This window comes from Panthera leo, chromosome C1 (assembly GCF_018350215.1).
Source record: "Panthera leo isolate Ple1 chromosome C1, P.leo_Ple1_pat1.1, whole genome shotgun sequence".
Classification (NCBI taxonomy): domain Eukaryota; kingdom Metazoa; phylum Chordata; class Mammalia; order Carnivora; family Felidae; genus Panthera; species Panthera leo.
In genome coordinates this window covers 173,120,799-173,142,427 of record NC_056686.1, presented here as the reverse complement: position 1 = coordinate 173,142,427, position 21,629 = coordinate 173,120,799, and the positions used below count along the sequence as shown (strand labels likewise).

Sequence of the window (21,629 nt, the reverse complement as noted above, 5' to 3'; positions counted from 1 at the left end):
ACCCATCTAAAGCACTAGGCTTGTAGTTGGGCAGCATTAGTAGTCACACCAGATGCCTGCCCTCAGCCTGTCTGTTGGAGCTGCAGTCATGCTGAAGTGCAGAGTGCTCTCCTGTGTTGTCACCTGAGAGGGCTTCATTGGTAAATGGAGCCAGATGTCAGACTAGATGCCTACCTCCAGTCCATCTGTTGGGGCTGTTGTCACACCTGTCTGCAGGGTACTCTCTCTGCCTTGTCTCCTGAGAGGCTTTCATGGGTGGATGGGTCCAGAAGTCAGACCCCATGCCTGCCCCCATTCTGTGTGCCCATGCTACAGTTGCACTGATTGACAGGGCAGTCTCTGAGCTTCCAACTGTAAGATTTGGCTTCTGGGACTGTGGGTGCACTGGTGTGTGTAGTTACCTTCTCCTCTCCCGAAAGCAGGAGTCGCTTTAGAGTGGTGCTGGTCCTTGCCAGGGCTGCCTACGGAGCATGTTAGGGCAAGAACTGCTATGGGGGGACACCTACTGAGTGGGGCAAGTTGGTTGTCATGGATCCACATGATAATGTGAGGGCCAGAAGCACTGCAATAGCAAGATAGGTGGAAAGTGTTTAGCTGATTGCTACAAACATCCAGATATCTAGCCTATGGGGCTGGGAAGAGGATAGAAATGGCACCCACCGGCTCTTTTGTTCTTGAAGTCTCTTAATGATCCTTGCCCTTCTAGGGCATGTTCTGAAATTAGTAAATAATCTCCTTCATGTGTACCCCCTGGTGCTTTTCAAACTGCTGCTTTTATTACTATATCTGGGCTGGGTTATTTGTTATGCTGGCTCTTTAACGGCAGGGACTCAGTTTCCTATCACCCTCTGGCTCTCCTGGAGCTAGGCCCTGCTGGCAGTGTTAAGCCCCATTGGTTTTCAAAGCCAAATGTTATGGAGACTTGTCTTCCCAGTGCAGGTTCCCTGTGCCTGAGGTGCCTGGTGTGGGGTCTGATTCTCTCACTTCTCCATGCTTGTGTTGCCCTTCCCATTGTGGTTAACCTCCACATGGGTTTAGTTCTTGACCACGTCTCTGCTCCCCCTACACTTTTGAATGTTGTATTCTCTCTACGATGAACTGTGAAAAATATGTTCTGCCAGTCTTTGGTTGTTTCTGAGTTAATTGCACTGATGTAGCTGTTATCTCAGTGTGTCCATAGGACAACGTGACCTCAGGATTCTCCTACTTTGCCATCTTCCCAGCGTTCTACGTGTTTTTTTCCTTTGGTGATTTAAAGCTTATGAAAAAATTCTAATTTAATGTTTGTAATTTCTTGTTAGGAGACATGTTGATAGAAAAACAATAAAAAGCTTTACCTATTGCTTAATTTATATTTAAATGGCCTTCTTTTGTTTCCTAACATATATGTTGTAACAGGTCCTGTTCTTATTCTAAATATTTCTAGGCTACAATATAAAGGGTGAAAATTAAAATCTAACTCCACTTTATTCCCTTCTCCCTTCTCCACTTTAAGCTATTAAGGTAGGATAATTTTCACATTTTTGTTTTATACCCATTGGCTCAGAGAAGTTACAAAGAATTTTCTGAGTAAAGATAGTACTTTAATATTCTAAAAATTCCTTTCAGTTTCAAATTCTATCTTTCAACCTAAGTAATTCAAATTTTTACCTATACACAAACATTTATTGAGAGTGTCATATTCATACTATTCTTCAAGGCACTGTAAAGTTGGACTTGGATATTTGGGCAACCATTTGCTATTGAATTTTTCATTTTCTTACTCCTGATTATTTGCCAAAATTTTCATCCATGTAGTTTTTCATATAGCAGCTTCTTTTTTTTTATTTTTTTTCATGTTTATTTATTATTGAGGGAGACAGAGACAGAATGCAAGTGGGTTGGGGCAGAGAGAGAGGGAAGCACAGAATCTGAAGCAGGCTCCAGTCTCTGAGCTGTCAGCACAGAGCCTGACACGGGGCTCAAACTCACAGGCTGTGAGATCATGACCTGAGCCGAAGGCGGACACTCAACCGACTGAGCCACCCAGGCACCCCTCATATGGCAGCTTCTATTGCATATTTTTAAATTATTAACTGTTTCCCAAAATATTATTTCTCTCAGTAGATATTTTTCGGGTACTATCAAATATTGTGATTTCTAGAAGAATGAGGTGATACCCCTGCTCTCAGTGATGTCTTTCATTTAAAAATAATTACTATTGTTATAATTTTCTTTTTGGTCAAGATTATATTTATCCTGACTTTAAAAATGAAAAATACTGGAGTGCCTGAGTGGCTCTCTTAATCTCAGGGTTGTGGGTTTGAGCCCTAGGTTGGGTGTAGAGATTACTCAAAAATAAAATCTTAAAAAAAAAGAAAATGATGCAAAATTGTTTGCCACCATTTCATTGGAATGGGGGAGAATTTGTTAGGAATTCTGATGTATAGATTAAAGATGATAGATTAGGTAGGTGAATAAGATAGTGTTTATGTGTATAATCAAGCCATATCTGGAAAATTGGTTCAGAATCTGTTTTTATAGGAAACAAAGATGGTAGCACAGAAAGTTTTATTTATATAAATACATATAACTTTGATGGATACAAATGGTAAACTCATTTTATTTCTAACAGGTTTGGCTGTGGCAATAGCCTCCATATAAAATGCATGAAGATCCTAGCTAATTATCAGGATATGATATCAAATGCTTCCATGTTGAAATGTCCTCTATGTAGGAAAGAGTTTGCACCAATAAAACTTATTTTAGAGGAGTTCAGAAACTCTAGCAAACTTGTAACTGCAGCTGAAAAAGAGCAACTGGACAAACACCTTGGAATTCCCTGTAATAACTGTAAACAATTTCCAATTGAGGGGAGATGTTATAAGTAAGTGTCATCAGTAAAATGATAAACATGTTTTCTAACTCTTTTTAACATTAGAAAACTTGAAGCATTAGAGTACTAGTCATTTAGGCTGGGTTCTTCCTTCTGTATGTAGTATGTTTGAGTAAGTGATGGTTGCTTATTTAGGATTTCCAGACTGGTGATCTATGTCAGCCTAGTACCTCAAACACTCATTGTTTTATTCCTTCACTTACAGAAAGGTATTGGCTTTGCACTCCAGTCTAGATTGAGAGTCTGAAGTAGCATTCTGTCCTGGAAGCTCTAGACACAGGCTTGTTGCTTTGGCCTAAATGAGTTTCCAAATTCAGAACCCTCCACTTCTAGACCTCTCAGCTTCTGTAACTTTCTTTGAACCATCACTGATATTGCCAAAAACTTCTATAATTGAGCTAGAGGGATATTGACTAGATTGACTGAATATTTAATTGAGTTTCCTGAATTCCAAATTTCAACAAGTACATGTGGTTTTTGTTTCAATCCTGTGCTTCAATGGCAATAAGATAATTATTAGAGAAAACAGTTTTTGTTACTTTTGTACTTAATCCCCAAACTTTCCTGCAATTGCCACACTAAAACATCAATTAATTGCTATGCTTAGGAATTGTGTTTTAATTAAAATTTTAGCTTAACTCTATGTGAAGAAAATATTTTTTCCAGTCTTCCTAGAAATACATTATGATGAGCCCAATTCATACATTTTTTAGAACCCTCTCATAAAATCATAAAACTGTTTTTAATTACTCCTGTCAGCAAATGGTAACTTTTCTGGTTTATAGTGTTTTAGTTCTTTGTTTTCCTTATGTGTCACATAGAAGAAAATCAACTGGAACACTGTAAGTAAGAGTCTTTACTGGAAAATGACTAGCCTGAGAAGACTCCAAAGGAACATTTTAACTTGAGAAAGAAGGTCAGAATTTTTGTGGAGGTTTAGCAGGTATTCAGCTAGCATCAGGAATGTTAGTTAAATAGGTTCCAGAAAAAGGAAGGACTTGACCTTCGGTATTAGCAACCGTTGTTTTCAAGAGGTACGGATCCAAACAGTAAGAAGCTAAGATAACATGTGAAAGAGGGGGTTGGGAGGAACAGCTGTGGGAGATGAGGACATGAAGCAGACATGGTGTAAAATTCTCAGTCCTCATTGTTGCCTGTTCCTCAAATTATTAGAGTGTTAGTGTTAGTAGATAATTTCAAATCTTTCTTTTAAGTATTTTGTTAATGGTAGTGCACTCTTTTCCTCTGAGTTTTCTGACTGTTCTTTCTGTCTTTGTGGATGATTCTTCACACTACCCCTTGTACAGGAGGAAAAAATTTTCTATACCTTTCTAGGTTCTTTCATCTGGTCTATTAATTAAACTGACGTAAGACAGATTAATAGCAGAAAAAGCAAATTTAAATTTGTTCATGCAGGAGCCTCACACTGACATGAAAGTTTCAAAGACAAGCAGTTAAGGCTTAGAAGCCATCCTGGGCTAAGGAGAAAGGGGTTCGTGTCTTCAAAGGGAAAGAGGACAATTTATGGGAAGTTGGGAAAAACAAATGTCAAGCCATGGTGAGACAATAGGACACAGAGAGGAATTTGAACAAAGAGGTCCTGCTGAGCTCCCTCCAGTTTACCATACCTAGTGCATACTCTTTGTAGTTATCTCTGGTGATAGCTCTCTTCCTGGACTGGGCCTCTATCTAAATTCCTTTAGGTAGTTGAGGGGGAGATAAAAAGCTCTTCCTGACTCTTTTTGGGCCTTGATTGACTTGAGCTCAAAGTAATCCACATGCCAAAGTGGCACATTCTGGGGAGACTTGTTCCAAATACAGGCATTCTCCACTGTTTTGCTCCCTGCTTACTGCCCTACACTTGGAGAATAATTTCTCCACTCTAGGTTTGGCTTACAATTACTTACCTCTATATCAGTCCTCTCTTACAAATTAAAGAATTTATTTCAATATTTGTGACTTCACCTTCATTTCATTCCCTCAGATACTGACATTTTAGTCATTAGCCTGAAAAACTATACCCAGTAGTTTTAGTAATGTATTGAGTAGGAGACAAACTAGAAAGATTTTCAGTTCCTTCTTCATTAGAGTTTCACAACAGAGCTACTTATAAGAAGTTAATTCTAAATACATATATGTGTGTGTGTGTGTGTGTGTGTGTGTGTATATATATATATGTATATATATGTATATGTATATACATATGTATATATGTATACATATGTATATATGTATACACACACACACATATATGTTGAAATATAGAGATACTTAATTTTTTCTTGCCTAACAAAATTTGGTGTATCAAATAAAATGCTCCATTGCTATGATTGGTTAATGTTAAAATAATAACAATAATAAATTAGTGCATGCGCTTCTAAATGTTTAAAGGACATATTTTCCCAGATTTCTCATGGAAATAGTTTTCTAAAACTTTAATAACTTGCATAAGAAAATAAGTTTGTTTGATTACGGCCCAAAATATTATTTGTTTGGTAAATATTGCTGCAAGTAAATTAAAATTATGTACTTATTGCAAAATTTTTTATAAATGATGTAAGTTTGAGATTAAAGCTTTTGTGGAAAGTGAAGTTTCTGTTTATTTAATAACTTTTTACACATATAACTTTTTACATATTGTGAGAAAAAAAGGGAATATAATTTTTATTTTTAAGAAGTATTCTGCTAAGCACAACTCGCATTCTTGAAACAATTGGAAAACACTGGCTAATCAAATGATAGAATATCTAATAGGCTATAAATCCTATAGGAATTTAGATAAAGAAAGAAATGAAAATTAAGGTACTGTGGAAAGAAATCATGGAAGGATTGTGTGGTAGACAAAATAATGCCTTCCCAAATATGTCCACATTCTTATGCCCAGAACTTACCTAACTTAGGGGAATTAAGGTTGCAGACGTAATTAAGATTGCTAAACACCTGACCTTGAAGTAAGAAGATTATTCTTGATTGCCTGGGCCCAGTGTAATCACAAGTGTTCTTAAAAGTGGAAAGGGAGGCAAAAAAAAGAGTCAGAGGGAGATGTGACTTTGGAAGAAAAGCCCAGAGAGACAAAGCATTGCTTGCTTTGAAGATAAAGGAAAGGACAACAAGCTAAGCCAAGGAAGGTAGACAGCTTCTAGAAAATGGAAAGACCAAGGAAAGGGGTCCCCTTTAGAACCTCCAGAAACAAATGCAACCCTGTTGACCCTTTGATTTTGGTCCCTTGAGACCTATGTCAGCCTTCTATCCTACAAAACTATAAGATAATTAAGTTGTGTTGTTAAGCTGCTAACTTTGCTGTAATTTGTTACAGTAGTGGTAGGAAGATAATAACAGGTGAGAAAAGATGGGACTTGTCCTATCTGCCTAGTTCCCAGGAAATTTTAGCTGGAATTTTTCACCAAAACCATCAAAATAATTGGTTTTTTTCTTGTATGTCTTAATATTTTGCCTTTTTAGGTGTACCAAATGCATAGAATATCACTTATGCCAGGAATGTTTTGATAGTTGCTGCCATCTTTCTCATCCCTTTACATTTCGTGAGGTACAGTTTCCATCTTGAATTATATGGTGTTTGTATTTATCCTGTTGTAAATCTAAATAAAGTAAATCTAAGAATAATAATACATAACACTTTGGAATAGAGATGATTGTTTTTTAATAAAAACCTAAGACTATATATTTAGGAGAATTCTTTTTCATAGAGATGTACAGTGCAACTAACTCTCACATTGGTAGTTTATAAAATAACAATAACAAACATCTGATGACATTACACATAAATCTTAAGTATTGGAATTACAGCCACTAAACTTGAAAATTCATTTTAAAAAAAGCTCAGCATTTCTAATTGGCATAACTTATTGACAACAACTTATGGTTTTAAATTTTCTTACATCAACAATAATGAAATTTTATTTCAATCCTTTATACTGTATACTTAGAAGTAAATGCCTCCTGATGTTGAATAATAATTCTACCTTCTACCTATTAGACAAGATAAAACATCCACAAAAAAATTACCATTATTCATTAATATTCTTACCTTAAAAAGTAATGTTATTATAGTAGCTGTACAATAGTATATTAGACTCACTAATAATTTATAAATTTTTAATGTTAAAAATTTTTAAATGAATATTATTCACATTATGTTGTTAATATGTGGCTGATTTTAATCCACAAAATTAAAAATTTCCATGATTTGCAAAGTAACATTTATTTTTACCTATTACAGAAGAGAAATCAAAGATGGAGATCACTAGAAAAGAGATCAGATGAAACTATAAAATATGTAGATATTAAAAATGAGACAGAAGAAAAGATGCCACATTTTCAAGGAAAGCAAGGGTAAGATTCTCAGTGAAGCTTACATTTCTTTTGTGACTTGGGACATTTAAATAATTTTTCAGTTTGAATAAGTTTTATTCATTCCTTTATTCAGTAAATATTAATTATATCCTAGTAACATTATTATGCAAGTAAAAAGGAAGGTTTTAGAGTCAGACTGCCTGAATCTAATCCTTGTACAACTATAAGTTGGCAGTGTGACTTTTGGGCTAGTTAACTACTTTGCTTCTCTTCCACATTTTTTTCATCTTTAAAATGTGGATGGGTGCCTGGGTGGCTCAATCAGTTGAATGTCTGACTTCAACTCAGGTCATCATCTTGTGGCTCGTGAGTTCGAGTCCCACATTAGGCTCTGTGCTGACAACTCAGAGCCTACTAGCCTGCTTCAGATTCTGTGTCTCCCTCTCTCTCTGCTCCTGCTCTGCTCATGCTCTGTCTCTCTCTCTCTGAAACATTAAAAAATAATAAATAAATAAGTAAATAAGTAAGTAAATAAATAAATGAATAAATAAATAAATAAATAAATAAAATGTGGATAATTATAAAACCAGCCTCATAGGAATTTTGTGAATATAAAATGGTTCAGACACACAGCAAATACTCAAATAATGTCTGTTATTATTAATACTACCAGAGATTCTACTAGGCATTAGGGATATAGTAGTTTCCTCAGTAAATGATTGATCATCTAAGTAAATGTAAAATTAAAAATGACATAAGTTATTAAAAAAATACAGGGGGATTTGATACTTGTTTTGAAGCGATTGATCTCTAGGGGAAGGAAGTCTTTTCTGCCTCACTCCCTCACTGTTTCTCCCTCATGGAGGAAGAATGCTGAGTGGATTGGTTGTATTTCACAACCTTGATTGAGCTGTTTATTAGTGGACAGGCCTTCAAATTTTTTGTCATATTCCTTATTAAAGAAAATTAAATATACTGTGTATTATTAACACATTAGCTATAAAAATATACAAAAGAAATAATTTTGAAAGGATATGGGATAAAATTAGTTTTTAAAAATAACTTCAGGGGCACCTGGGTGACTCAGTCAGTTAAGTGTCTGACTCAATTTCGGCTCAGGTCATGATCTCACAGTCATGAGATGGATCCCCATGCTGGGCTCTGCACTGAATGTGGGGCCTGCTTAAGATTCTCTCCCTTCCTTTTCCTCTGCACCTCCTCCACTTGCACTCTCTCTCTGAATGAATGAATGAATGAATGAATGAATAAATAAATAAAGTCCCTTTATTAGTAATAATAATAATTTTAGTGAATTATCCAAATAAAAATTGTCCTTACTCTCATTAACACAAAAACACACATACATTTCTGTCCAATCCAGTGGATATTTACCCATGTCCTGTGGGTGCTTCAGATACTTTGTAGACCACAGCTCTTATGAAGCATAAAATAACGTGTGGGTATATAATAAGCCTATACTAAGGCTCTACATCTCCATTTCCTCTGGCTCTGGCTAGGTTCCTAGGCTCTGGCTATTACACTTCAACCTATTTGGATAATAAATTGTATAACTAAATGTGTTGAAGATATTGTAGATAGAGACAAGAGAACATTAAGGTAGAGAAACATTCTAGGCAGAGAAAGTGGATTAAATAAAAGGAGAGAGTTTCAAGATAAGGAATACTCACCACATTAAATAATAAAAATACACAGGTATTTTTTTTTAGTTGACAATCACAGGTATTTTTTTTAGTTGACAATTAGATGATCTTGGTAAAAGCAGTTTCTGCAATATTATGGAAATATATCTGTAGAGTGATTAGAAACACAATAGAACATAGCATGCAACCCATGAATCAATGAGTAATTTTGACTTTCAAGTCTTATTATTTAAGAAATACATTTCTAAATTTTAATTCCAGTATAATTGACATACAGTGTTATATTAGTTTCAGGTACACAATAGAGTGATTCAACAATTCTACATATAACTCAGTTCTCATCCTGATAACTGTATTCAATCCTCTTCACATACTTCATGCATCCCCCACCCACCTCCCCTTTGGTAACCACCAATTTGTTCTCTATAGTTAAGAGTTTTTTGAGGTGCCAGGGTGCCTCAGTTAGTTTAGTGCCCAACTCTTGATTTTGGCTCAGGTCATTATCTCATGGTTCATAAGTTCAAGCCCCATGCTGGGGGAGCCTGCTTGGAACTCTCTCTCTCTCCCTGTCTCTCTGCCCTTCCCCTACTCTCATTCTGTCTCTCTCTCCCTCTCTCTCTCTATCTCTCTCTCTCTCTGTCTCTATCTCTCTCTCTCTCAAAATAAGTAAATACTTAAAAAAAAGAGAGTTTTTTGGCTTATCTCTTTTTTTCTTTGTTTTGTTTCTTAAATTCCACATATGAGTGAAATCATACAGTATTTGTCTTTTTCTGACTGACTTATTTCACTTAACATTATACCCTCTACATCCCATGTTGTCATAAATGGCAAGATTTCATTCGTTTTTATGGCTGAGTAATATTCCAGTGTGTGTGTGTATACTTCTTTTTTGTCCATTCATCTATCTTCTTTGTCCACTCATCTATCAGTGGACATTTGGGTTGTTTCCATAATTTGGCTATTGTGTATAATGCTGCAATAAATATAGGGGCACATATATTCTCTCAAATTGGTGTTTTCATATTCTTTGGGTAATACCCAGTAGTGTGATTACTGGATCATAGAGTACTTCTATTTTTAATTTTTTGAGGAACCTCCATATTGTCTTTAATAATTGGGCCATACCAGTTTGCATTCCCACCAATAGTACAAGAGGGTTCCTTTTTTGTCCACATTCTCACCAACACATGTTGTTGCTTGTATTTTTTATTTTAGCCATTCTGGAAGGTGTGAGGTGATATCTTATTGTGATTCCCTGATTTAGTGATGTTGAGCATCTTTCCATGTGTCTGTTGACCATCTGTAAGTCTTCACTGAAGAAATGTCTGTTCACGTCCTCTGCCCACTTTTAATTAGATTATTTGATTCGTGTTGAGTTTTGTAAGTTCTTTATACATTTTAGATGCTAACCACTTGTCAGATAAGTCATTTGTAAATATCTTCTCCCATTCAGTAGGTTGGCTTTTAGTTTTGTTTGTTGTTTACTTTGCCGTGCAGAAGTTTTTTTTATTCTTATTTTGATGTAGTCCTAATAGGTTTTTTGTCTTTTTTTTTTTTGCTTTTGCTTCTCTTTCCTCAAGAGACATAGCTAGAAAGATGTTCTTATGGCTGATATTTGAAGAGTTACTGCCTGTGCTCTCTTCTATGATTTTTATGGTTTCAGGTCTCACATTTAGGTCTGCAATCCATTTTGAATTGATATTTGTATATGATGTAAGAGAATGGTCCAGTTTCATTCTTTTGCATATAACTGTGCAGCTGGTCCACAAACCATTTATTGAAGATACTTTTCTTCCATTGCATATTCTTGCCACCTTTGTTGACGATTAATTGGCCATATAATTGTGGGTTTATTTTTGGACTTTCTGTTCTGCTCCATTGATCTATATGTCTGTTTTTCTGCCAGTACCATACTCTTTTGATTACTACAGCTTTGTAATACAACTTGAAATCTGGAATTGTGATACCTCCAGCTTTGTTTTTCTTTTTCAAGATGTCTTTGACTATTCAGGGTCTTTTGTGATTCCATACAAATTTTAGGGTTGTTCTAGTTCTGTGAAAAATGCTGTTGGTAGTTTTTTTTTAAGTTTATTTATTTATTTTGAGAGAGAGAGAGAGAGAGAGAGCGCCTGCATGAAAGTGGGGGAAGGGCAGAAAGAGAGACAGAGGATCTGAAGCAGGCTCTGTGCTGACAGAAGAGAGCCCAGTGTGGGGCTCAAACCTACGAACCATGAGATCATGACCTTAGCTAAAGTCAGATGCTTTAACTGACTGAGCCACCCAGGTGCCCCTGTTAGTATTTTTATAGAGATTGCATTAAAGCTGTAGATTGCTTTGGGTAGTATGGACATTTTAACAATATTTTTTTTCAATCCATGAGCATGGGATGTTTTCCCATTTGAGTGTTGGCACTGCACTTATTCCCACACATGTCTGTGTATCTAGACTGGGGGCTAGGGGAGGGAAATGGTGCCCACCAGCTATTTGGTTCTTGGAATTATCTCCCAAAGATTGCTTCCTCTCCAGCACATACTCTGAGATTTGCAAATACATCTCCTTCCTGTATATCCCAGGCGTTTTTTAAACTGCTGTTTCTATGCTGATCTCAGTGGGGCTGTTTGTTTTGCTCTTTTAGGGTGGAGACTCAGTTTCTTATCCCTCTGGCTCTCCCAGAGCCAACCCTTTTGATTTTTAAAGTTCCAGTTGTTAAGCCCCACTGATTATAAGAACTCACAAAGTTAGGCCCCTCTAGTTTTCATAGCTAAATGTTATGGGGATTTGTCTTCCCAGTGCAGATTCCCCATGCCTGAAGTGCCTGGTTTGGGGTCTGGTCCTCCCCCCTTTCCACACTAATGGCATCTCTCCCCATTCTGGACAGTACCACAGGTCAGTTTGGCTCCCAACTGCATCTCCACCCTCCTTACCTTCTTTGATGTAGACTCTTCCCTACATTTAGCTGTGAACAGTCTGTTCTTCCAGTCTTCATGTCATTTTTTGGGTTATTTAACCTGATGTGAGTGTTATGTAGGTGTACAAATGGGACAAGGTGATTCTAAGATACTCCTACTCTGCCATCTTCCCCAGAAGTGTGGAAATACATTTTGTAAGGCTATAGTTGTCATACTGACTCCTCTGATGGATCTGGCAAAGTAAATTGAAAACCTTCTGGAAAAAAATTCACCATTCTAGATGCCATTAAGAACATTATTCATGGGGAGAGGTCATAATATTAACATTAACAAGAGTTTGGAAGAAGTTGATTCCAACCCTCATGGATGATTTTGAGGGGTTCACTATTTCAGTGGAGGAAGTAACTGCAGATATGGTGGAAATAGCAAAGGAAATAGAATTAGAAGTGGAGCCTGAATATGTGACTGAATTGCTGCAATCTCATGATAAAACTTAAATAGGTGAGGGGTTGCTTCCTATGGATGAGCAAAGAAAGTGGTTTCTTGAGAGAGAATCTATTCCTGGTGAAGATGCTGTAAAGATTGTTGGAATGACAACAAAGGATTTAGAATATTATATCAACTTAGTTAATAAAGCAGCTGTAGGGGTTTAAGAGTATTGATTAATTTTGAAATAAGTTCTTCTGTGGGTAAACTGCAATCAAGCAGCATCACATGCTACAGAAAAATCATCCATGGAAGGAAGTGTCAGTTGATGAGGCAAACTTCATTGTTATCTTGTTTTAAAAAATTGTCTCAGCCATTCCAACCTTCAGCAACCAGCACCCTGATCAGTCAGCAGTCTTTAACATTGAGACAAGACCAGCAAAATATTATAATGCACTCACAGCTCAAATAACGTTAGCATTTTTAACAGTAAGGCATTTTTTAGTTCAAGTATGTATATTGCTTTCTCAAACATAGTATTATCGCACACTTAATAGATTACAGTATAATGTAAACATAACTTTTATGTGTACTGAAAACCAAAAAATTCATTTGGCTTGCTTTACTGTGGTACTCACTTTATTGTGGTGGTCTGGAACCAAACCCACAATATCTCCAAGGTATGCCTGTATTTGAACTATGTTCTGAATGACTTTTGAATAATAGGATTGTGTCTAACCTTTAGCTAAGTTGTGTTTTTAAATGTTTATCTGTGTCATCAGTTGGTAATGGCATCAACTAGCAGTTAATTTACATTGATCTGAGTTATGTTGGTTCGTACTTCTGGTACAAAAATGGGTTTGGTACTTTTAGAGTCACATTAACATAGTCTAACAACACTAAAGTAGTAAACGTATCCCAAGGGAAAATGAGTTTCCTCCTAGATTCGTATCTACCAATTTATCATAGTAGCCTGAAATATTTAATGTGGCTTACTGTGCCCCTTACTTCCTACCAGATGGCAGAGTGAATTGGATTGTATTTTTCTAAACACAAGGTGTATGTGTTGGCTCAGACTGAAATAATTTGAGTATATGTTTCTTATTAAAATTTTGTTCTTGTTTCATATACATTAAAAAGTGCAAATCAAAAAATTTCAGGTTAGGGTTTTTATTTGAAATGACTAAATTAAATTTTGTTATTTATGAAGTTGATGTTGAAGTTGGATCTATCTTGTTCAGCATCAATATAGTAGATTTTTTAACTTTATAGTGTATGAGATTTATTACCTTCAGTTCAAGAAAATATTGGAATCGTTTACATTATTTATATGGAGGTAATTTACCTGTGCTATTGACTACTTCCTGATCTATAATCACATATAAACATATCTTTCTGCTCATTCTCATTCAGCCAAGTTTACACACCAAAACAAGTGGTAAAGTCACTGCCTCTCTTACTGATTACAAAAACTAGTAAGCTGCTTGCTCCAGGCTACCAGTGTCGACTTTGTTTGAAGGCATTTTGTCTTGGTCAACATACAAGATTGCTACCATGTGCTCACAAGGTAGAAGTCACATCATTTTAGTTTGTCTTTCCTTGTAGGGCCAGTGTTTATAAATGAATTGACAGTTTAAGTTTCTCCTGTCACTTTTTAGTTATATCATGTGCAGAGATGTTCATATTGAACAGCGTATGGTAGAAGAGCCGTAGCAGAGACCATTGAGAAGGCAGCTCTGTCCCCTGTGGATGGATTTTTGTTGATTAGGACTCATTTCTGTATATGCTATCCAGAAAAGATAAATGGCTCTTCAAGTTAGATTATTTTATCTTACTTCAGTTACTTGCAGAAAGAAAAAGCTTATAGAATATTAACTTAACGTGTTTTGTGATTCTTTGGATGAAACAGATGCTTAATTTGACATAGTTTTTATTTCAAATGAATTCACTAGAATTAAAGTCTAATGTTGTTTGATCATTATATATTTGGTAACCAGGTTTTTTTCTGAAATAAAGTTACTGTAAATATTTATAGCTTTAGAGTCACCTTTATTTAAAATGTCTGATAGGTTGTTTTCTTCCCAAGAATGTGATTTATTTTTATATCTTTTTATATCTTATATTTTACCATTTTATATCTTACCATTACCAGATCTATTTCCAAGTCTAGTTGGTTATGACTGTTTTTATTATTTAATACATGTCATTCATTAGAAAGCAACAGTGAAATTGATGACTTAAGTAGTAAGATTTCATGAGATTACAAAAAAAATCCATAGAAGGATTTCCATTTTAGTGTTGAAAATAGACATCAGTCCATAACCAATTCAGTTTTACTCTTCAAAATATTTCAATAAAACTTGATAAATTATAGTTATCTTCCATTTTGCTAGTTTTAATAATAACATAATAATGAAACCTGGAGAAATTTGCATAGATAATGTACATTATAAACAAGACAATTATATCTCTGATTAATTCGTAATTTTTTTTTTAGTTTCATAGGAAATGTATTGACAGTTGGTTATTATACAAGTGCAATTCATGCCCTATTGATGGACAAGTTATATATAACCCTTTAATCTGGAAAGATACAGCAGTAAATGGACACACACATCAGTCCATTTCAAACACAAACATCACTCATCTGTCAAAACAGGAAGAACCAGAACTTTTCATTCCTGGTACTGGATTAGTCTTAAAACAAAATAGACTTGAAATTTTACCTAGCATACCTCAACATGATTCTGAAAAGTTGAATACACCTGAAAGTCCAACAGATACCTATCAGAATATAACAATAGATGATCTATTCTCCATCAAGTTAGATGATTCAAACTCAAGAAGATTAATCTATGAATATAAAATTAGCCAACATTTCCCCAAGTATCTTCAAGATTCACTCACTGAACACACTGGAAAAATGTCATCTCAAGCATTTCTTCCTTCCATTACTAACAAGAATATTATATGTCTCACGGCAATGGAAAGCCCATGTATCAGTGAAAAATGGCACACTAGTCAAAGCCAGAAGATGGCCAAGGACTGTAAACATATTAACCACAATCCAAAGAAGACTCTTGGTACTAGAATAAAAGACAAGAAGAGATCAAATACTTCACTACAAGAAGATTTAAATCTTATTGTCAGTTGGGGTACAAGTAAACTTAGTTTGTCTAAAAGATATAGTAATTATATGAGAAAAGTTAGACAAAAATGTAATCTGTCAAGAAGGCCTATATCTCACCCTTTAAATACAAAAAGTACTGAGCTATCTTTAATATTGGAAGGAGTTCAGTTATGAAGATGCATGTTTTATTAACATCAGAAAATGTTTGAATATTGAACATAAAAATGTTTCATTTGTAGAACATAAACATCGTATATTCTTGACAAATGTGTATAGAATTCTTTGTTGTCATTTTGCCTATTTGAATGATTAGCTACACTTAAATGACCCCATTCCTTATAAGACTTAAATCATTAGGTGCTTTGATCAATATGTTCAGGATATTAATTATGAATAATTTTTAAAAATTTTATTTCATACTGATTAAAATAACTATTTTTACTTAAATTAAGGAAATAGATTTTCCTTGCATGGAGTCACTGTTTTTAAACATTGAACTTGATACATGTAACATGGAAGGATTCTTTCTAGGTCTTTGTGTATTTTTTGCATTTTAATATTCATACAAACCTATAGGAATATTCACACAAACCTATAGAAAATCCAGATGGTAGTTGTCTCTTTCACTTTATATCCATAAAGGTATTTTTTATACATTAAAGTAAAATAAAATATAGTGCTGTAAGTTATGCCACATTTACAATGGTTTCACTTATTTCAAGAAACTTGTAAGTACTACCAAATTTCTTGATACAATCAGTATTAAGGATCTGTTTTTTTTAAACCAGCCCCATTTCCAAAATAATGAACTATTGTTTCAAAATATTCACTTGAAAAATATAACCCTTAGATTCTTATTTTGCTTTTTTTTAAAAAATTTATGGCTCAGTACTTTTCAAATTTTTGTATTAAAATATTGATATTATTTCATTGACTTTTATTATCTATGACAAGGAAAAAAACCTCACATAATATTTTTGTCACAGTGTTAATGGAATACATAGTTCTATGAAACAGATCTTGAAGACATCAAGCAGAGAAAGTTCTTTGAAATAGCATTTGAATTTAAAGAAATGACTAAATTGAAGTTAATCACAGACAGAAATCACTAAAATGTAGTTCAGAAATAGTAACCGAGAGTTCATTAGACCATGAGCTACATTTTTAAATTAATGGAAAATTTGGTTCATTTTTGATATGCAAATGGAGGACCAAATACATTTGTCAGCAATCACAAATTTTATCAGCCTTTTTTTTTCCCTTGGTAAGTTAAGGTGAAGCAAACTGCAAAATAACTTTCCAAGTAATCAAATATTATTTATGTTCTAATTGATATTCTTTTTAAAAGAATTCTTCCAAAAGGAAAAGGAAAGAAAATGCTTTGGAAAGCAAAGTATATGAAAGAGATACAAAAGAACCATAAGAAATTGGGATGTTAGTAAGGAAAAAAAAAGATTTATTATTTAGTTTAAAGAAAGATATACTATGGACACTATTCCTATACTAGTCAAACTTATCATGATCATTCTGCAATTATTTGAGTTTTTATTATTGCAGTAGTATACTATACATAAAATACTACACCCATGATTTTGAAAGGAGAGTAGATAACTACTGGAATAAAAATTTCTTAGGTTATGAGCAAGCTTTGCCCTGAAAGAGTTAGGGATATGAATTAGGTGACAAAGCAGAAGAGGATAAATAGTTCTCTGGTTTGTTATTAGACAAAATGAATTTCATAGAAGATGTCTGATTTCTAAGAATAGAGGTAATCCTATTTATGAAGAAGAAGATATGGCCTGAGATCAAGGGTAGCAATGAATGACCTAACAGCCTGGTCAGGGACCTAGAAGAAGAAACATTGAAAGACTGCAGACAAGCAGGCTAGGTGATGATGGACATATGGGTGAGGGTCCTGCCGAAAGCTCCACCCACTGGGAGAATTTTCTCTTACCACTGCCTTTAAAGGCTACTCCTAGTGAGGCTACAGGGCAGTTGGCCATCCATTTTCAGTTTTCACCTACATATCCAGCCAACCCATCCAGAAGCCAAGACCACATTTTTTTCTCTGTCAGTCAGTCATAGGTTATTAACCAAAGGAGGGACACTGGTCCAACATTAATACTGATGAATGACATGGCAGTCTGGGCTCTCTGCTGATACAGCTTGCCTTCTGATACTGCTAAAGTTATCTGGATGTACTGCTTCCACATGATGATGGTTTGCTGCTGCACCCAGCCAACTTTATGACATGATGGCTCTAATAGACTCCAGCTTATGATGGGCATTTATGGATACATGATCAATCAAGTGGAATACCATGGTCAGGGGCTCCTCCACCAGAGCATGCCATGAATTGTTTTTCAAAAGGCAAATTTTATGGCCTTGCTCCAAAACCTCAGAAACCACATGTGATTCCCCTATACATGGGCTTGCCACAAGCTCCACTGGTCATGTTACTTATCATCAAAACTTCTAATATTATAGAGCCTTCCAGGTTGTATGGCCAGAGCAGCATTATTGCTTATACCACAATCTAGACCTGTGGCAGAGCTCTTGTGTGCCCCAAGTGCCACCAAAGCTAACAGCCATTAGTGTCAGCCATATGGGCCACAGCAGTATTCCCAGATGTGGGATAATGGAATATACTGCTCCATAACTCAGAGATACCAACCAGGTGTTAAACTTCCTCTTCTGTTGTGGGGAGTGCAAGATGTGATCATTTGTCTTTTATTTTGGAGTGGATATCTGGCATGCCTCTGTCCACAGAAACCCCCAAAATTTTAGTAATAAGAAGTCCCTGAATCTCTCTGGGGCACGATGTGTCTACCAAGGGGCAGGGTCAGATTTCCTGGCTACTAGTTTGAAATTTCCACTTGTTAAATGATTTCATCTACCTGGATTCTGACATTTAAGTGCTACCACTTGGCCTTTATTTAGATCCAGTCACCACCACCACCACCACCCCCCCGTGATATCCATGAGCCTATTAGTAAGGGCCTTTCCTACTCTCAGCCCTAGGTTATAGAAGAGACCTACCACTGAACTTTTAGTGATTCTGGTGCTCAAAGCAGAACAGTTTATAACTTTGGTTAGTGGTATATTTTGCAGGCCTTTGATGGTGGGGCTTTTGGCCTTACAAAGTGTATTTACTCCAGCATGCTGGCTTCCATGGGTTTTTAAATCCCTTGGTCTACTGTTTGCTATGGTGTTCTGGTATTTCAACTTAGCATTGGGCATTGCTTTTTCCACGTCTCTAGGAGTCATCTCCATAGTGAATACACCATCACCTGTAGTCCTCACCAAGCTGATTAACCCAATATCCCTGGAAAGTTCGCAATAAACTCACCCTGCCCTATCATATATTCTGGTCCCCTTGATTAAGCACTATCAGATTTCAGACCCACAGATTCTCCTCCAGTACACAATGTCTAGGTCTTACATATTCTTTAGGATATTAGACCTTATTAGCACCAGCATATTCCTGAGTTCTTCTGTGACTTAACCTTAATTATATGCCTAGTGGCCATAAAAATGTAAGGTCAGATTCTGGAGGGGGGCAAATGATGTTTTGTGGAGAGAGGACTCTGCATTGCCTTCAAGTAAGAGGGGTGGGCAGGCTAGCTCTTTAAGAGAAAGGGTCGGCTTACTTTAGCATTTTCAGAGAGTTCAGAAGATTCAAGTGGTTCCAAATGTACAGGGTCATCCACCCAAATGTTCTCTTCCCAAATGTTAGGATCCCATTCTTCCCCAACCAGACCCTGATCTTATCATAATTAACCTGCCTTGATTGGGCATTTAATCTTATCTGGAGTTCTACCACTCCAGTAACTCCTGATCTTCAGTATTTCCCCTGCTTCCCTGTAGGAGAGTGTTTTTGTAAGCTACCAGGAAGGTCTGTTGGCTTTCACACTTGGAGTTTCATTGTGAATATCTTTTCTAGGGTAGCGGTGGGCTTGACAACAGCCATCCATTCTCATTGTCCTAATAATTAGTTTCCCCAGTACTTCTCAAAGGTCTGATTCTTTATGCAAGGAATATTTTCCTACCCCAGGGGTATACTCTCATACCTCACCAACAAAGAGAATTTTAATAATTGGGCATACACCTTCTGCCCAGGATGTCTGTGTTCCCCTAACCAATGACAGGGTCCTCATTGCAAGCTGGGCTGGAAATGATTCATCTCTCAAATCCCAATATTTCACCTAATTTCTCCTACCCCTCCCATTGCCAACTGGCAAAGGTTATTTCTTCCAAAAGCAAATGTTTAAATAGAAATCGGTATGCAAGCTGTTCATTAACTATCAACACCTGTGGAAAGGAGGAACATGAGCCTGTCTTTATTTGAAATTTTGATGTTCATCATCTCTCCTTACCCTGGTCCCTTTTCTGGGGAAAGAAAACCAACTTTGTCAGAGGGAGAAGCAGAACTGTAAAGACTTGTTCATACTCCCGCCACAATCAGTCATGGGATATAGGCCATTATCTTGGGTGTGCTCTTGGCCCAGGTAATGCTCTGCAGCTGAGGCAGATGCTAAAAGAAGCAGACAGCTGCAGGCTGTTAGCAGATTGCACGCTCAGGAGCCAAGACAAGTCCTTTTTTGAAGGCTGATCTGGGCAATGCATCTCCAGTTTACTGTAGGCATAGAGAAAATTACTGAATTAAAGAGACGTTTAGAAGGTGATTGATAAGAAAAAGGAGGAAATAGAAGTCTAAACAAACTTTTTTCTGTGGTAGCTATTACTTGTGCTCAGAGATATCTGGTTCCTTTCTGACCATTTACTACACTTCCTAGCCCCTTTGTAGTTAGGTTGAGCTCTGTGACTAGTTCAGACTAAGGAAACGTAAGAAAAAGTGAAGGCTGTCACTTCCTGCTAGAGACTGTGAAAAGCTCCTCCGCTGTCCAGCCTCTCTTCTGCAGCCACAGTACTTGCAGAGCCACAGAAAATTTGTTCTAGGTGGTACAGCAACAAAAGAGTGGAGCGTCCAACAGCTCGAACCCTGAGGTAAGCACTTAAACATAACTTTGGAGGTCAGAAGAAGTTTGGGGTGAAAATACAAATTTAAGGGGCATAGGCATGCTGATGGAACCTACATGAATAAATATCAGCCAAGGAGTGAATACAGCGTAAATACATGACACTGGACAGAGCTCTGAAGAATGTTAACATTAAAACTCAGGAGAATAGACTAGCAAAGGAGGCTGAAAAAGAGTAAGAAATGTTCTAATGTGGTTATATCTAACAATATAACTATTCTATCTTCATATAACTTTTGGTGACTCTGTGAAATTACTTAATTCCTCCCCCCCTTAAAATATAAGATATTTGGGGCAAGGACCTTGTTGTCTTGCTTACTGCTGTATGCTTAGCATGCAGTGCTTGATAAACATGAGTATTCTATAATATTTGTTGAACTACTGAATTATGAAGACAAGTGACCAAATAGGAGGGAGGCAAAAAGAAAAAAATATGTGGTATTAGAAAACCAAAGAAGGAAATCTAGTCAATTAGTAGGTATTGGTCAGGTAAGATCAGGACTGAAAAATGTAATTTTGCTTTAGCAATAAGGAGAATGTTAGTGAACTTAGCTAGGAGAGTTTTGGTGGGGTGGTGGGAGCAAAGTCCAGATTGGATTGGGTTGAAGAGAAAATGGCAGGTGTGGGCATGGAAACAGGGAATGTATACAACTCAAGACAAGAGATTAAGAATGAGAGAAGAACAAAAAGTAACTGGAAGGAGATGTTTGTTTCAAGGTTTTTTTTTTTTTAAGCTATGACTTAAAACTATTTAAATGTCATTAAAAATACATCTGGTGTGTGTGATAATTGATAGCAGACAGATAAAGCTGGTGTGTATGATAGCTGATAAGGACAGAAGGATCTAGAGCATAGATGTCAGGATAGCCTATAGTGGGATGCAGGGACATATCCACTATAACTGAAGGGAGCAGTGCCTAATATAGATGTAGATAGGTTTAGATACAAAAGGTGGTGAAATTGCAGTCTAGGTCAGCAGAGAATAAAGAAGTGGTTTAAGGTTATTGGAAAAGAATTAAAGAAACTATTTTATTGAGAGAAATGGAAAGTGAACTGGTGAAGGATGATAGAAATTCAGGCAATTTTAAGGTTCTTTTAAGTTTGCTGGCTATACATTTATACAGTGCTACCAATCTGACTCATTTGGATGATGTTTAGCAAGCACAATGCAGTCTATGTGTAACCAGAGAAGTTGAAGGGTTGTATTCATCATGGTTTGCATCTCAGTAGGCAGTTCCAATTAAAGGAAAAGGGGCAAGCAAGTTTGAGGCCTCA

The 21,629-nt window shown here is 36.2% G+C and overlaps 1 protein-coding gene across 2 annotated transcripts in view; it reads left to right on the top strand.

Moving 5' to 3' along the window:
• Positions 1-15,584, top strand: part of ZSWIM2 (zinc finger SWIM-type containing 2) — a 36,548-nt gene extending 20,964 nt beyond the window's left edge. For both annotated transcript variants that reach the window (XM_042949395.1, XM_042949394.1), the window contains 5 exons: positions 2,615-2,866; positions 6,338-6,422; positions 7,116-7,228; positions 13,599-13,752; positions 14,683-15,584. In XM_042949395.1, coding sequence (XP_042805329.1) covers positions 2,615-2,866; positions 6,338-6,422; positions 7,116-7,228; positions 13,599-13,752; positions 14,683-15,489 — 1,411 coding nt within the window. In that variant the 3' untranslated portion in view covers positions 15,490-15,584. The remainder of the gene's footprint in view (positions 1-2,614; positions 2,867-6,337; positions 6,423-7,115; positions 7,229-13,598; positions 13,753-14,682) is intronic.
• Positions 15,585-21,629: the final 6,045 nt, after the last annotated feature.